The sequence below is a fragment of the Seriola lalandi genome, unplaced genomic scaffold (assembly GCF_002814215.2).
Source record: "Seriola lalandi dorsalis isolate HSWRI2012SDOR001 ecotype SW California unplaced genomic scaffold, Sedor1 jcf7180002054945, whole genome shotgun sequence".
NCBI classification, from domain to species: Eukaryota; Metazoa; Chordata; class Actinopteri; order Carangiformes; family Carangidae; genus Seriola; species Seriola lalandi.
Window position 1 is genome coordinate 4,353,118 of NW_019525496.1, and position 17,890 is coordinate 4,371,007.

At 42.1% G+C, this 17,890-nt stretch overlaps 1 protein-coding gene across 1 annotated transcript in view; it reads left to right on the plus strand.

Moving 5' to 3' along the window:
• dnah5l (dynein, axonemal, heavy chain 5 like) overlaps window positions 1-17,890 on the plus strand; it is a 137,348-nt gene that overhangs the window by 76,965 nt on the left and 42,493 nt on the right. The window contains 1 exon segment of the mRNA XM_087170332.1: window positions 1,663-1,911. Within this exon segment, the coding sequence (XP_087026458.1) occupies window positions 1,663-1,911 (249 nt within the window).

Consider the following 17,890-nt stretch of genomic DNA (forward strand, 5'->3'; position numbering starts at 1 on the left):
CAGGAGGAGGATACGATTCAATCACTTGACACACAAACAGGCAGGCAGCAGTGGTTTCCACAGGCTGGCAGATGTGCCTCTGTGTCAGCGTGTGTGTACTTCTTCATCATATCGTGTTGGGCTTAACTTTGCCCAAACTGCCAGTGCATCTAGAGCTCAATTTGACCTCTGTCAAGTTTTCACGTCAATGGATAACTCAAGATGGTGGCTGACTATTGTACTAACAAAACACTAAGCAGAAGAATAGCAAGAGAACCTCAGTGTTAAACCTGAAGTAAATCAAATGTCACATAGCTGGTCTCACTGACTTTCAGCCATGCTATAAATTTCTTGCCAGAGTAGTGAAATTATGTAATGTAATAGTGTTCTGATGCACAGACTGTGTGTTACATTCATTGGCTGTGCATTGAAACTTATTGAGGTTGGAGCGCACTATAAATGGGCAGAATAGCTCAATAAAATGGTAAAGTGCATTTATAAAGCACTTTTCTACATTAAATGACAAACTTTGGCTGATGTTAGGTATCAGTGTTTATTGGCTTTTTCAGGCACATGGTGTCGGCTATATCAACGCAAGGTTTTGAATCATTATTATAACTGTGATGTAGAATTGCATTTACAAGTCTGAAACCAGTCACTTAAAGCTAAAATGAAGCAAACCCCAATCACAAGTCATAATAGACCATACACAGCATGGTGCCATTTATGTCTTCCTGTGCAATACTGGTCATGGGGTGAGCTGGGGGAGGGGCCGAAGGAAAACCACTGAGTAAGATACCAGGCAGTTGCAAATGGTGTTTGGTTTCACATAAACAAACACCAATTCCGTATTGGCCGTAACCTAAGCGTGAAAGGAATGATTAGTTTAAGGGGGAAATTGCTTGGTCATAGTGTAAGTGTAGAGCGACTGTATTTTCTCCAGTGTGTGTTAAAGCAGCACTTCACATCATAAGCTCATTATATCTGAGCCATAAAGTGATTATGGGCTCCAGTAAGGCATTGTTCTGCTGTTGACAGGATTAAAGATTTTTAGAGAGAGCGAGTGAGCGTCGTCGCTCTTTGCTCGAGTGTTTGCTTGCTTTGTATAACCCAGCAGTGAAAGGGGCTGCGCGCTTGACTGTCTGCCAGCTGCGGCACACCCTCACTCCATTCTTTTACACATTCATCTCCTGCCAGTCTGTCTATCCATCTAGATATCTGTCTGCTTTGTTCTTGTTCAAAGGCGGCTTTAAGTGTCGTATTTCATAGACTTGTCATCACCTGGTGTACAATTGTTTCAAGGTCTTAAAGAAAATCCTTGAGACACAAAAAGCAGTAAATCTTTCTTGTCAGTGTGGCATTGATTAGTAGCTCTGTCACTGCACTACAAGTGCTGGATTCCTATGGAAAATAATATGGGCTTTGTAAAAAAAAGGCAAGCACTCATACAGCATCCACTGACACTGCTTTGTAAATTTTTATCATTCTGCTTCTTTCACTAGTGACTTAAATTAACAAGACGCTTATCATCGAGGACTACAGTAGCAGTGTTTGTTTATGTATGTGTGTATATCGACCACTTCACTGTATGTATCCTTTGGGTGTATCTATCCATCCACACACTTTTAAATCTGTAAGGTCTAGATTTCTAATAAGCTCTTTATTTGCTACCTCTACCTGCAGAAGAAGACCGGAGTTGTGAAGACACAGGAGAAGAAAGAGCGGTGGAAGGAGAAAAAGGTGGCAAAGCGGCAGAAGAAGGAAGACGAGGAGGTGGAGGAAGAAGAGGAGAATGTCCAGCCCGTGGTGGATCCCCTGGAGAACGGCTTCCTTCATCACGCCCAGCGGGAGCAGGAGAGGATGAACGAGAGGCTGCTGAAAAAGACTTACTCCAAGAAGAACAAAATGGTTAGTGCCCACTTCTCTGCCTTTGTTTTAATTCACAGTAATGCAGTCTTATTGGAAAGTAGTTCAACAAAGGTCACATGTATGTTGCATGGACCATCGGTTTGTGTTTTTGACAAATGAAAGAGATGTTGGCTTTGGCCATGAAGGCAGAGGATGCTTAGGTGGCATCTGAATCCATGTCCTTTGTTGAGCTTTCACTTATTATTTACACAATTTTTCTTTCCAAGAATACACTTTCCATCCCTCTGTCGTCTGCTCCACATTCACTGTAAAGCAGAAAAAAGAGTTGAATTGCATGAACAGAGTCTAACACCCTTGTTCAGTGTGATTTTACTTATTCTTGTGTCAGCGGGGACTTTGTACCACAGTGCTGAAGAAATAGCTTCACTTCACGTGAGACACTTGAGTCCCCTCTATCTGTGCACCATCAAACCACAGCTCAGTGCTCAGCACTGGAGAAAATCATTTTCTTCAAATCCATCTGCTAAAGGCTGTCATGTGGAGTTTTGGCCCATTTAGAGCTGTCTAAAATTGACTTTTTATTGCCACAGTCATTTTGAAAATGGTATATGACATGTTTTGTAACATTTACTTGGCTTTCTTTGTTTGTCAAACAGAAGCTTTTGACAGAGCTCCCATTGTCTTTTATGGAAGTCCTGGTCATTGCCACAAGAGCACAGAGGGACTGTAGAATCTTTATTTGTCTGAGATGTTGTCAACAGGGTATTTTGTAGTCACTAATGATGTTTCTCACATCGTAGTTGATGGTAACTCTGGACACTAGCTTCCTCTCTCTCTCTGCTGTTAAAAGTAACTGTATGCAGTGGCTTTTTAATGGTTTGACCTTACTGTGGTTGGTGCCAGTAGTTGTGGTAGCTATTCTATTTATGTATTTATTTATTCATTCATTTATTCTCAGCAAGAAACCTTTCCTTACTAGGTGTTAAAAGAGAAAGCCAGTGTTTTTCCCATAATTCTGCTGACTGCCTCTATAGACTACCAGCCAACTGTGATCATGCAGTCTCATGCTAGTACCAAGTAGAAAGCTTGTACTTGTCTATTTACAAATGTACTGTACGTGACTTGTGAATGCCGATGAGCCCGCTACCCCAAAAGTGTTTGTGTTTCATGAACAGATTGTTGGTATGCCGCCTTCAGGTGGGTTTACCCTGCCATTCTATCTTTGTTTTCCTTCATGACTGCAGAAGTGGCTTTCTGTTTGTTTATGCAGATAGAGGACTGCCAATATGCCCAGCTTCAAGCACACTGCTGAGCCCACAGACTCAGAGTCTGTCTCAGTGAGATAGCCCATCTATGTGTTAACAGTTTGTTTAAATGGGCGGATGTTTTTATGCTCCTGTTCGAGGCCAGGATCCACCATAGTGCTGTTGAGGATAAGAGGGGAAATGTAGTCAGGAAGCCAAACTAAATAATGAGGCTATGTAGCCCGGAGGCCTCCTCCACAGACAAAAATATCTCTCTTAGATAAGATTTCCTCAGGAAGTTAACATGGCTGAAAATGAGTTTGGCTGTGATATTTAGTTTGCTAAGAGACAGTTGAACATTATGTATTTAGCTGATGCTCTTATCCACAGTGTAAGTGCAATAGGCTGCAATTACTCAAACAGATCTACATTCTAGTCCAGATAACAAATCCATGATATCAGCAAACTGCTGCTGTCATATGAAAACCATATATCTTCCGCTGAGCTGAATTTCATATTTTACAGTAACTTCCTCTCAGGATTTACTGCACATGCTCCCTCGGAGATTAAGATCCTAGAGAGATTATGAAAGTAGCTCAAAACCCACTTGAAAAGTAAAACATTTTTTATTTTCATTATTTTTTTTCCTATTCCTCTACCTTGGTGAGCATTATAACAAAGTAAAGAGTCAGAAAGTCTTGATCTGCTGTCTTAGATGAGGTGTATTTTTTTTGCTTTCTATGTGATATTATTGTATATTGAAGGCTGTGGCTTCATATTACATCTTTTTTCTTTGCCATGTTTTAAGTGCCATTAGTGCAATTGGAAATAATATGTAGGTAGTACATCTACGGATGCACTTGCCTTCAGCTTGTATTACTGAGTATAATTCGGCAATGCAAAACAAAATACCTATTTTTTCCCAAAAGTGCAAATAGCAACAGTCCACAATACGTTATATTGTCTCAGGCAAAGGCTCGCTATGTCAGTAAACCACTGTAATGAATGTTTCTCCAGCACCTTGCAGTGTCTTAGAGGGACATTTTTGACTGGATAAGGCACATTGACCCCAAGTATTGTTAAAATCCCCCAAAAAACACCTCAGTCTTGTGATCCATAGATAACTGGAGACGCCTCCCTTCCCAGCTGGACGGATCAATAAAGACTGCTGGCTTTCCTTTGCCCTGGTGGTTCCCTGTAGCTCTTATTTGACTTCCGGCCCTTTTTTCTTTTATCAGTTGCTTGCTTTAATCTTGGTGTTTGTCTGAAGCATTGTTTGACTCTTTCACTGTCTGAGATCAAGCAGCTAAAATATTTTTTAAACTTGCACAGGCTCTAGTTCTCTGCATACCTTTAATATAAGACTGCAACTCCCAATTCCCAGCTACATTGTATTATTGTTTTGAGAACTAACAGTTATGCTGTGAAACAACACCACCCAATTCCTGTCATAATCACAGTACTGATGAATGAGGCTCATGACATGATCATGTTGCATAACTAATTAATTATAGATTAAACTATGAATTATAAAGCAGTTGATCTGCTCCTTTAAATAAGCATTTAGTAAGCTGAATGAATCCTCTGTGTTTTAGTTATAAGTACAGTTGTGTTTGAGCAGGCCTGTTTGTTAAGACCATACCTGCTTACTACCACTGCTTTTTATCCCACAACCACCTGCTTCCATAATACGATTCGTAACTTGTTCCCAAACAGGAATTTGTGTGGGAAGCAAAGGCACATTACCACATGACCGAACCAACATCTGCTGAGGGTCTTACTGAGCCTGTGTACCAACCTGCCTCGTGCAAGTCTTTCATGGGAGCCTATGAACAATTTGATTGTTTTCACTCCCATTTATCCTCACAAATACAGACACATTTCCTCAGGTTATTGTGTTATGGGGGATGGAGGCGTTCATAAATTCACTGTTGACTCTGGATCGAGTGTTTGCTCACTCACTGCTGTTTACAAACAGTTTCTTTTGGTTAGTTTATGTGTCAACAATGTACATTTCAAGGAATTGTTACCCTGTTCTCCATAACAGCTTACAATGATCACAGCAACTGTAAAAGTTTAACTCTGAGGCTTTATTTTATTGTAGTAATTCTGAAGTGACTATGCAAGGGCAAGTGCTTGGAGTATTAGAGCTAAGGAGAGATCAATAGATCTATTCTTACTTTACTCTCACCCCCTGTGATGATTTCACTCTAAGTGTCCCTGATAGATGGATGGATAGATAGATCCCATGCATCTAAAACACATCCTCTTGCAGATGGACTGGGCTTCGATGAGGAGCCCTTTGTGGATTTTATCTGCCGTAGAAAATGTTCTTGGCAACGGCGCCAACAGACTCGATCACAGTCATGTGCTTGTTTAGTATTCACAGTCCTCTTTGCAGGCAAGTTAGAGTAACAATACCATGAACACACAGTACTGTTAATGTACTCTTACTTACATCAATGAAGGCTTACTGTAGATCCTTTCATGCAACTAAACAGATGTTAGCAGATGGATGTGCACACATAAAGACTTTTGTCTGCTGTGGGAAAAGGGCTGAACAGAGCAGCCATCTGGGTTTTAAAGCAGGTGTTTATATAAGACTGTGATTTTCTCCTCGATCTGATATCAAATAGATGTGAGGCTCATTTACAGCTTTGAAACTGTTTTATGGAATCATGTGAAGTGTAACAAACAATTATTTAGACATTATGCCAGATCATACAGATAGAAAACACTGATGTGTACATTCAGGATGCTCCCAGCACAAATGCACTTGGAGCATTTTTTACTTTTCTCTTCAGGCTGCCCCTCCCTCTAAGTGTCCAGTCCAGTTTTTCTCTGTCCATATTTCTCTCTGCTTTGCTGGCTCACCAGTCAGAGGAGTTTTCCTTAGTGTATGTCTCCCACTATGATCTGCAGGCGAGGAGATGTGTTGCTTTCCTCATGGCACCCTGGGGTGCCAGAAGCTCGCCGCAGGACAGGAACTGCAGTATCAGGGCAGACCTCTACACAGGAGTGCAGTTTTGTGTGTGTGTGTGTGTGTGTGTGTGTGTGTGTGTGTGTGTGTGAGGGAGAGAGAGAGTACACATGTAGGCATTATCCTATTTGAGTACCAACCAGAATATTAACATTGTTATCAATTACAACTTACTTACTAGCTGACTTCAAGGCCTCAGGAATGGTCTTAAATTGTGTGTACATGTGCATTTGTGTATGATTGTGTGTGTGTGTGTGTGTGTGTGTGTGTGTGTGTGAGAGACACTATAAGTGCACATCAAGGTCTAAGGACTATTTTCCTGTCACATCCTATGAGGAACTGTTTCTGCAGCAGTCACATGTTCTTTGAAGATGCTTTTGAAGGCTAGTACTGGCATTGTTTGAATTGCAGCCAACCATTTGTACCAGTTATTTGCATGTGACAGAAATGAAACATAATGAATATGTGAATAAATGAAACACGGTTTCATTTGATTTTTATTTTTGGCAGTCAGGATCAAGAAACGCACTACTGAATTTCATGCAAATGCAATTCTAAATGGGTTAGTTATCCCTGAAAGTTTCAGTCACTATCAGCTGAAACTCCACTGAAGTTCATAGCAGCACCCAAAACACAGTAAGTTGCTGTTGTACTCAGGCAGTTGAAAATCAACAGAAGACACACAACCAAAAGAAAACATGATCAAAACAAGAAAGTCGGGTAAATATCGCATTGTTGTCATTAACAGTGTAGGTCATTACCTTATTATTGTTGTTGTTAAGGTGAATAAACAAAACAACACACCAATCTAACCTACGTTATTTTTAACTGTCATTCTCTGCTGTAACATGTCATAAAAAAAAGCTTGCAGGATCCCCAGCAACATGGCTTTGACCTTCAGTGTGCTTCAAATGGGGGTCATGAATAACACATAATGCTCACTTGCTCAAGCAACACACTGATAGCCACAGATACACATCACCTTCCCTGTCCATTAGTGCAGTGCTTTCCCCAATGCTGCACACACACCCCACTAACAATGTCATATAGGAAAAGACCTCTGGACACTCCACTCTATTACCCCCCCCCTTCCCTCAGGTAAATCCCTCACTATCAGACCAGCCTGTGGACATAAAGCCAGTGTCCTGCATGCCTCTGTCATACTGTAGCTGCTTCGGGATTTCTTCCCCAGCTTTATATCTAGGTGTGTTTATAAGCAGTAAGCCAGCCGGAGACAGATCAGATTAGCTGGGGCATTAACAGTGCACTGGAGCATAGTTCAGGGGCAGCCTGAGAGCTGCGATAGACACAAGAGCACCGCTGCCCATCAGCAGTGGGTCGGTGGTAACAGCCGGGTGATCAGGATGACTGATAACAGTGGGCTGGTTGTTATCTGGGGAGCAGCGACCTTGAGTGGTAGCCGCTTGACTCAGGAGACGCCCAGCAGACAACACAGAAGGGTGACAAATTAAAGGAAAAACCTGAATAAATGGGTGGAGAAAAATAATAAATACAGATGCTTCCACTCAGGTGCACTGCATGGTACAATTAAGCAATTAACATCTAGTCACACTCTGTGGCCTGCATAAAAATGCTGGGCAGGCCCAGTTGAATCTGATGTGGTAATAAGAGGAAAACAGCTAAGTGACTTTGAAAGAGGGTTCATTATAGGGGCAGAGACGACACAAGCTTCAGTCACAGAGACGGCTCAGCTGGCCAATGTTTCAGTCGGGACAGTGACTAAAGTGACATCTGCATTTAGACCTATGGGAAAGACTTCAGTAAATAGCGTTGGAAACATTTGATTAGTGTATTAGTGGGATATGTAAGGAAAAGCAGAAGAGCAACTCCTCCTCAGGTGATTGAGAGTGTCAATGCAGGAAGTGATCAGACTGTGTCAACAAGAACAGTCTGTCGACAATTACATAGAGAGGGATTATAGTAGGGTTGCAGTGCAGAAAACCCTCATTACAAAGATGAAAGCACACGTGAGGGTTCAGTGGTGCTCTGGTCTACAGAGATGTGGAAAAAAGCGGTATGTTCAGATGAAACATGCTTCACCATGTTCTCGACAAGTATGCAAGTGCATGAACTACACTAGGAGTTAAGGCCTGAAAGCTTGGAGCCTACATTGAAGGGATCCAGTGGCTCTGTTATACGGTGGGGAGCATTTTGCTGGTATGGTCTGGGTCCCTTTAGAGTGAGGGCTCACTGCAAATAATACAAAATTGTTCTGAGTCATCACCTTTATCCTATGATGAAACATGTCTATCCTGATGGGACCAGTCTCTTCCGGGATGACAATGCTCCCATCCACAGGCCACAAGAGGTCACTGATGGTTTGATGAGGATCAAATGGCCTTCACAGTCACCAGATCTCAACCCAGTTGCACCTATGGGAGATTATGGAACCACTGTCCCTCCCCATCATCAAAACACCAATTGAGGGAATATCTTTTGGAAGTATGGTGTTCATATCCTCCAGTAGAGTTCAGAGACATGTTGAATAAATGCCAAAGAACATTGAAGCTTTTCTGGTGGCACATTGTGGCCAAACACCTTATTAAGACACTTTATGTTACTTTTCCCTTTGATTTGTCACCCATCTGTATCCCTCCTGGCTGACCCTGGTTCCATCCCGGTTAAACTAGATTACGGTGAATCCTCTCCCCCTTGGCAAATTTCTGAGCTGCAATTAAATACTGCTGACTTATTTCAACAACAAAAAAATTAAATACATTTTAGTGTTCTTTAGACAGAAAACCTTTAACATAGAAGTCATACTTTGCTGGATTTATCAGAACAACTTCAGTATCAATATGATAAAGATATTATGAAGATTTTTCATTTATCTTAACTGAGACTTGCTTTACGCTTGACTTTTTTCCTCCAAATCATGAAGAAATATTTGTTCGTTTAATCTTCTGAAGCTCACACCTTTTGCTCAATTTGCTGTTATCTGCTTATAATGTTGTGGTTGATCAAGGAACTGAAACACTACCTACTGTTGCCCTTGTAATGAGATCAGCCCTAAAATGTGAAATCCTTGATGTAATTATGGGGTTGGAAAGCTTGTAAGTGGTAACGTGATAGAAAAGGCCTTTACTCCTGTTACTCAGGTTAACACTGCAATTTAACAAAGAGCATTATTAGATGAGTGGATAATGAGGTGCACTGCAGAGGTGTCTGCAGGCACATCATATGCGAGAGTGTGCAGGGTACAGAGACAGATGAGTGAAGGAGCGTGACTTGTAATAGACCTTGACAGATCAGTTAGTTAGCTGCTTGTAGCATCAACATGCACATGATGCATAATCACATGTCAGATAATTGTCTCTACCACATCAAAGACGTATAACAGAGGAACACACACGTGTCTGTGTGAGAGAGATAATATAAAGAGTTTCATTCAAATATTAGGCCCCAGATTATTTAAAAAAATATATATAATGCATGATAATGCACTCTGACACACTTTGATGAATTGATTACTGATTAGAAATTCCATGAAAATCTTAGTTCCCTTAGCTAAGAATTGAATTGAAACCCTGAGTTTACAACAGAGCTGTTATTGTGCATCATATTACATTAAGCTCTATGCAAAGTGGACTACATAAGCATATATAGCTATATATTGATGTAAATTGCTGAAGCTATTAATTAATCTGTACTTTATAATTTTACCATTTAATTGTTGTAGATTATAGTTTTTCCAGTATACAATTATATATCTCTTAAACCACTTGCCTTCCTGCAGGGAACCTCAGTAGCAGTGGCTGATGAAAGAATAGTATTACACTCCCTACAAAACTACACAGCTATGCTGGGCATTTGAACCAGTATCCTTATCCAGACCACATTCACAACAAGCTTGTTTTTCTAATGTGGTTGAAACATGCCAGTGTGAATTATGACTCATGTGAAAGGCCACTTCTTAAATGAAAGACATCTTATTTTGGATTGAATCTTTTTAAATGTAAAACTACAAATTAGGTGTATTTAAAATGAGTAATTTATGACTTCATTAACTTCAAGAAAAGACCAAAGAGTTCCAAGAACATTTGATGAGCCTCCAGCACAGTATATACCATAGTAACATTGGAATGACATAATTAAGAAAGTATAAATGGCCCAGTATAAATGAGTAAAGCCAGATAATTAGAGCAGAGATCAGACAGAGAATGTTTATATGTCACTATAACACATGTTACATTAATAACACCGCTTTATTAATTGATTTTTGGCTTATAAACAAGGCTTTTTTTTAAGATGAAAGGTGCTGTAAAAGCAGTAAGTTGCTCAAATACTTGAATATTTAAAAGTGTAAATAGCTGAGCTGGCGATGTAGTTGTTGTGCACTTGTGTTAAAAACTTGAGACTTGAGAGGTGGTCTTTGAGCCACTCGTGCTGATCGAGTGATACAGTAGAGTAAATCCAAGTTAATGAGTTCCCATATATAATAAGATAATGAAAATTGGTGAATGGATTTCTCTTCGGTAAAACTGGCACATATGAGACTTGTGGTAAAAAGGCCAGTAAACTTTTACTCTCCCTTCCCTGAGATGATTTTCCTATATGAAGAAGTGTCTGGGAGTGTGTACCTTTCTCTGTGTGTGTGTGTTCAAGTTTCCTAAATGCCATCTATTTTTGCTCAGCAGACGGCCTGACCACAGTGGATTTAGTGTAAGCAGCCAAACTCGTCCCCATGGGTTTCCACTGGGACTGGTGGTGTTGACTTTGCCCAGGATGCCAAGGGAATGCTGGGAAAGGATGAGGGAACAATCTCACTGGTGTTGAAATGGAGGTGGGGGATGGCATAGAAGGATTTTGTGACCACTGCGCTAGTCCCAGGGGATGGTTTGGAGTTGAACTGGGTCCCAGTCTGAACTGGCCTCAGATGGTTGGCTTTGAAGAGTCGGTAAACTCAAAGGTGGCAGATTGTGGAAAGGGCAAGAATGTAAATGTGACTGTGACAAATGTAACCTATAGGAGTAATCTCAACAAACCACAGTTTAAGTGCGACCTCCAGGAATATTTAGCTCTCCCAGGATTTCTCTTTAGGATCCATCAGCCCTCCCAGCTACAGCCACAGCCTTCCAGCCCCTTAGACAGGGAGAAAGAGAGAGATATCGGTAGAGAGACAGAGAGAGACTGAAATAGAACTGGAAATAAAGGGAAGAGAATGACATAGACCGGCCGAACCCAGACAACCTCTGTGCCCGCTGTGCTTAGCCAGGTGAATATTGCATGGGACAGTGCACAGTGATTAATGTCAGGCCATGTAAGGTGCTTGGCCGGGTTGATCTAATGTAGGTACACACACACACACACGCACACACACACACACACAAACACACACACACATACGTCCCATCACTTTTAACAAGCCATAGTCATTGAGATACAGCAGGGCTACTTCAGAGCAACCACTCTGGGGACAATTAGGCCTGGGAACATTAAATTAGCAGGGATCTAAAGTCATGCTCTGTTGGAGCTGTGGCTATTGCATGCTGGGATTCGACTAGGTAACACAGGCAAAGAGAAACTCCTCATGGATATACTGTGTGCTATCTGATATTGCTGTACAGGGTAAGAACATTATTTTACACCAATGTTAAATTTTGCAGTTACATTCTGTTTTTTCAGGGCAGTCATTAGGTTTTGGACTCAGGAGGCAGGTGTTAGCCACAATAAATTTGTCAGGACATTATTTCTCTGCGCTATGCTAGCTGGCTAGTTGTGATTACTTTCTTTTTTTATGTAATTTATTAAAGTGGGACCTCCCAGGCTACATCATCTTCTAGTTATGCATCTACTGGAGAATCTGTAGCTATAGCAACAGATATATTGCCCCTGGTAGATGTTTAACTAGAGCAGACAGCAGGGAGAGCCACTTTATTACACCTTGTGCTTTATGATTTACAGTATCATTGTGGTTTATATTACAGTAATGTTTAGGGAGCAGTTCAGAAATCTGTGCTTCAGGAAATCTTAGCTGTCTGGGGTCATATTCCTCCTGCAAAAGCTTTCTACAAAGTATCACAGTTTGAGCTTCAAGTCTGGAGTCAGATTTATTGTGAAATGCTTTTATCGAACAGGCTTATTACAAAGTTCTTTTGCAGATGTAAACAAGAAAGAAGATTGCAGACTGTAAGATATGAGAGCAGCTTTGTGTGTGAAGATGTGTACATGTGCAGTTTGTGCACCTGCATCAAACTACTATTACTTTTAACAAGTCTTCTTACTGGAGGTGTCACAGGAAGCACACTGCCACTTTGAACCTGAACAGCCCTTAACAGACACTGAACACGACAGTTCAGGGAAACAGAAAACAACGTGTTAGAAATGAGGTCGCTCAGCCCAGACCCTCAGATGATGCTGCTTTTTGTGTCGCTCCATGTAGAAGTCGGCTGATATTGTCCTTTTAGGGAATGTACATAAAAAGTGTCATCCACCTGTGATGAAGAATATTTCTACTTTCAGAAAGTAGCTGAAATTCCTTAGCAATGCAAAAGAATTTTCATTTTCTCATTTTAAATTTTAATATGTGAGATCTAAGTTTATTTGCTTGTAGCTCTTGATCACTGGTGCTGTAGTGTTTTATAAAATATTGCTTGTCATTTACACAGCATGCTAGTTAACATGACACATTTTTTCAGAGTGTATATTCGTTTGATAAACGTTCTGTTTATGATGCTCTTTTCCTTGTCGAATTTGTGTACCAGAGAAATCTTCCCTGGAATCACCAAGGAGGCAGCAAGTGTCTGCACATGTGAAAGCTTTCATGAAGTGCGTTGAATCTCTGAAAAATAAGCATCTGTCCCAGTGTTTCATCCAAGCAGTAAATAGATTGTAGTGGGTCACAAATTTTATCTGTGTGAGTTTTATGCGTCATTAGTGTCTCTGCTGTTGTTTCACAGATTATCAAAACTTCCAAGAAAAAATTTACTTTATAAATGAAATGATCGGCCTTCAAAATCTCACAGTGGTTAAACCCTAGAAGAGGGATTGTAACTCGGCTCTGTCAGGGGTCAGGTTTCCTGGTTACCACTGTGTCCGGAGGCTGGCAGCTGTCTGGTGCACGGTGCTGTGTTACATGAGGGGCTTTAAGGACGTAGGGATCTTGTGTTTGTTAGGGAGAATGGAAGAGGGTAGCAGTCCTCAGCCTTCACTGAAAAGAGGAGCCTCCTGTAGTTGTGAGAGGTCTTTTGTTTGGAGGCCTGCGTGTTTTGACAGGCCTGAGAGGGAGTAAGACAATAGAGAGGCCAGACGTATCCTGATGCCATCCTGCAGTAGGCTGCTACGCTCCACTCGTATTGTTCTCCGCTGTCTTTACTAATGTTTCATTCTCTGCTTGTCACAGTTGTATCAATTTGTTTTAGTTAATTAGCGCTTCAATTAGCACCTATTTAATTTGATTCCATTTAATCATTGCTTGGCTTGAGGAATGTGTTTTCGCATGTGCGTTCCAGTGTGTAGTTCATCTCATTTACATGCTTCTGTTGTATCTCTGAGTGTTCTTCTTTTGGGTTTGGGTTTTCTCATATGTGTGCACAGTGCCAACTCATATATACTTCTGTGTATTTAGGCATGTGGTCTTCTGTGTGTGTATGCATGTGTGTCTCCTCGTGCTGCTGTGATGAAGTGCTTGTCCACTTGGCGGCGTCGGAACATTTAAGTGTAATCTTTACCACTTTAGCCCATTATGGTCACTACATTAATGGGATCTGCCGAGGCCCCTGCCCCTGTTTTCATAGCCCTGTGCCTGGGGAGGGGGGGGAAGTTGGCGACTTGCAAAGCTGGACATTAACTCAAACGGATTAAATGGGATTAGTGATGTCACTGAGACAGATGTGATCTTTGCAGCCACAGCTTTCCCTTTCTTTCTCACTGTGCTCAGTTTTGCTGTGATACAACACTGACCCCTGCTGCATTAGAGTGCCATTGCACCCACATACATGTTGAGTTGGTGAATGATGCTGTGTTAACCCTTTGCCAGACTGCATCGCATCGTCCATTGGGGGTCACTGTTCCCATTTGAAAAAGATAGGGGGAGGCTTCTCCTCTCTATTTCTGCCATTTTGACTGTCTAATATAAAGCATGTTGGGGTTTGCAATATTGAGCCCGGGTGGTGGGTCTTTTACAGGTTCCATCAACATGTTTCCTGCAGCGTCGTGTAATGGATGCTTAATGTGGCTTCAAAATATTACCATGAAAACAGCATCGCCGGAGATAATGAAATGCTGCTGGAACACAGAGGCTCATGGGTGGGTTATATATGCCAGCACCATTGCTCATATTAGCTCATTAAAACAGAAAGCAGCGCTGCTATACAAGGTCAAATGTATCCATATCAGTCAGAAATCTCCTTGCATCAAGCACGTCCTACAATTACCATAACAGCAATGTAAGGAGAGTCTCTTAAACAGGGTGTATTTAAAATAAAAAAATCAGATTCAGAATGAGGCTCTGTGCGATTTAATGGGTTGTGATTTAGGGGATATTGTTCAGACTTATATGCCTTGGAGCGGGCAGCATGTGTTTGGTTCCTTTCTTCCTCTTTTAAAGGCCATTCACACAGTAGCAATTGAACCAAGGGCTATAATTGTGTTTTCATGTACTATAGATCCTGTCATTAGGCCCCTTGGTCTGCAGGCAGTTATATGATGACAGCTGACAAGGGGGCGCGGCTCCTTTGAGGAAGAGGGGGGGACCACACGCACAAAAGCCACAATTACTTCCTGGATGGTCCCCAGAGCTCAGCGGTTGGAGTGTGTATGTAAAATGATGTGGGAGAGGCCATTTGCAAAACAAAAAGAGCCGAGGTGGTGGTGGTGGGGGGGTTAAGAATGATTGCTTTTGCACAATAGAGCATGTACACCCTCAGGCGGAGGGGTGGGGGGGTTCAGACTGGGGGTTGACACGCCCCCCAGCAGTCCCTGAGGAGCTGGATCCAGATGGGGTGTGGTTCTTGTGGTTGAGGAAAGATGGTCAGGGTTCATCCCCCGGTCCCCAAGGGGAGGAGTTGGCTCAAGGGGTGGAACTCTCAGGATAATATGGGTGTGAAGCACCCAGTATGTTCAGTCTGAAGTCAAAGGGTCACATAGTGTGGTGTGGGGGGGCACAATTATTATTGCACAACTTATTATTTGCAGGTTCAACATTTAGTGTTTCAAAAGTGTTGAGAAATTCATTCAATTGAAGTGAAAGATTGGTAGTTGGCAATTGGTGGAAAGTTTGGTAGACCTCCTTTCACAACCAAATTTGTCAGAATGAGACACAAAAGAGTCTTTCAGCGCCCAGTGAGTAACATCAGGGTGTATTTGTAAGGTGTGACGTGTGACTGAAGGCAAAGGCCAGACTTGAGCTGTGACACTGAACCTTCGACATAACAACATCACCAATTGGTGGTGCGTCATTGGTGCAGTGAGCTGTGAGCACGTTCTGCAGGGTCACAAAGCTGAATTAGCCTGGTCGCTCTCAGTTTAATTAATGAGCCGGTAGTGGTAGTATAATTGCTCTTCAAAGTGGGGTCCCCTCTGACGCCGTTGTAGAGCAGCACTGTACACACCAGTCTTGTTTCAAATGCTCAGGTCAGCTCCCACAGGTCTCATCTTTAGCAGCACCCCCCAAACCGCCAACTCCAACCTCCGCCACTGCTGCAGCCACAGAGGGATACATTCAACTGGTACTGGCGCGCATTAAATATTCAGCAGCCATTTTTCCGACGTTTGAAATAATACCTTGAAATGTTAATGTGCTCTTACTGCTTGTTTTAAGTGGAAGGCATCCCAAGGTGCTGTGTTTAGACTGCGCCGGTGCAGGGGGCCCTGTGCTTAAACTGCTGTTGGTGTGAAAGTAATACGCTACACTGGAGAATTACCACAGCCAGGCACTTGGGTCAAGAGGAGAATGCTATTCTTAGTGGCAGTCCTCCCACCTCCCAGCTCTGCTCAAAAATCCTCATATGACTCACATATACGTGAAGCACACACACACAGACCTACATGCTTTCACGAATGCAGATACACACACACACACATGTAGATATGGATGCACACACAGTTATATACTGTAAATATCTATCTCACACACATAAACCTAGATGCTGCATACACATACTGCATGTCACCTCTGACATTGATTTTCATTAGATACACAATGGTTGGCATGTTGACAGTTTCACCAGCGTCCTTGCTTCTAAATGTGTCTATTATTGGAGGATTACACTAGCCCAGGATTTATACAGTGACAGGCCATGAACTGATATCCGCTGCCATTAGCCTGACCTCACCCAATAGGTGCCTCTTCAACCTGATCCTGCCAGAGACATAGTGATGTTATCAGGCCCGGTGATGCCTCCATCACCTGATACACCCCGTGGATTAGTAAGGGACTTGCCACCGGCTGTTCTGTGGTGAGAAAGCATTACGGTGTACCTGCAGAAGCTGACATGCCTCAATGGAAATATTAATGCTGAGCTAAAAAAGGCCAGGTAGTGAGGTTTGCATATCAAGCAAGTCAAAATTGTGTTTTTTTTATTTGTCAGGTAGACACACACACTCACACTCACACACTTGTTCAGATTTTCTTTCCGCTCACAGTCAGATGCAGCAAGCCTTGGAGAAGAACTCACACTTGGCTGCACAGTTCCCCCATGTGCCTGTGCCCTTCAGACCTGACAGAAAGGCATTAAATATTAGTGGCGTTTTACAGCGGGTTTGTAACATGGTTATTCCAGTCAGTGGGCTTGCCTTCCCAGTGTCTGTGCCCACTGCGGGGCTTTGGTTTGACAGCACTGGGACAAAATGCTAGCTTGAGGGAGGCTAACCTGCCTGCGAGCCTTGGGCAGTGAATACATGCACACTCACACACACAATGTGGAAATGTTAGCATGAGTGGGCACATGAAATTTCATACATTGCCATACTGCAGAAATGTGCAGATTCATGTGCACATGCCTATATGTATAGAGATGAGAAATGAGCATAAAGCTACTGTATATTTTAACCCACATGCTACAGTCATGCAAAAACACGTCACAGATGTGCATACAATCGATATACATGATATGAGCAAAATAAGAAGAATAACAAGAATCTCTACTGTCAGATGACGTTCAATTCAACAGCTTTAAAACATTTTTTCATATGTTAATTATGACAAAATTTTACATCAATATAAAATAAGATGAAATGATGAAGTTATGACATTTTATATCTAGCAACAATCAAAGGTCAACTTCACGGTTACATGATAATGTTCTGCAAATGCCCTTGATGCCTTTTATTAAATCGGTCTTCACCACATATATTGTAGGTGTACAACATCAAGGGAGTGATTCTAGTTCTCATTGCAACACTTCTTTCTGTTCTTATTTATGTAGAGCCTTGACTTGTACCCACTATGTGCTCAGAACAGCTCATGTCATAGAACAGACAGGAATAGTTATATCAGTCAGGTATAGTGACCAGAGCCGTCTTTATAGTTGAGTTTTTGGTTTTTGTGTGGGCATTTAATTACCAGCCAAGAGCCGAGGCGAGTGTCCAGGCCAGGTCGGGTCCTGGCATGTTTGTCCAGAGACCACTGAAAATAAAGTGCTGCCATCCTTAGTCTGTATTGCATGTTTTTCAATTAACACCAACAATGGAGTAATAGGGGGCACCACAGGCAGGGGCAGCTGGGATATTAGTTAGCTATTCAGCGAGCATCGCTCGCTTGTCTTGCCACATGACAACCTCGCTGACATGTCTGGCCTTTGGGTGGCGCAGAGGGGCTTGTCGCAGCAAATGACAGTGACCTCCCCTGTGCCCCGCT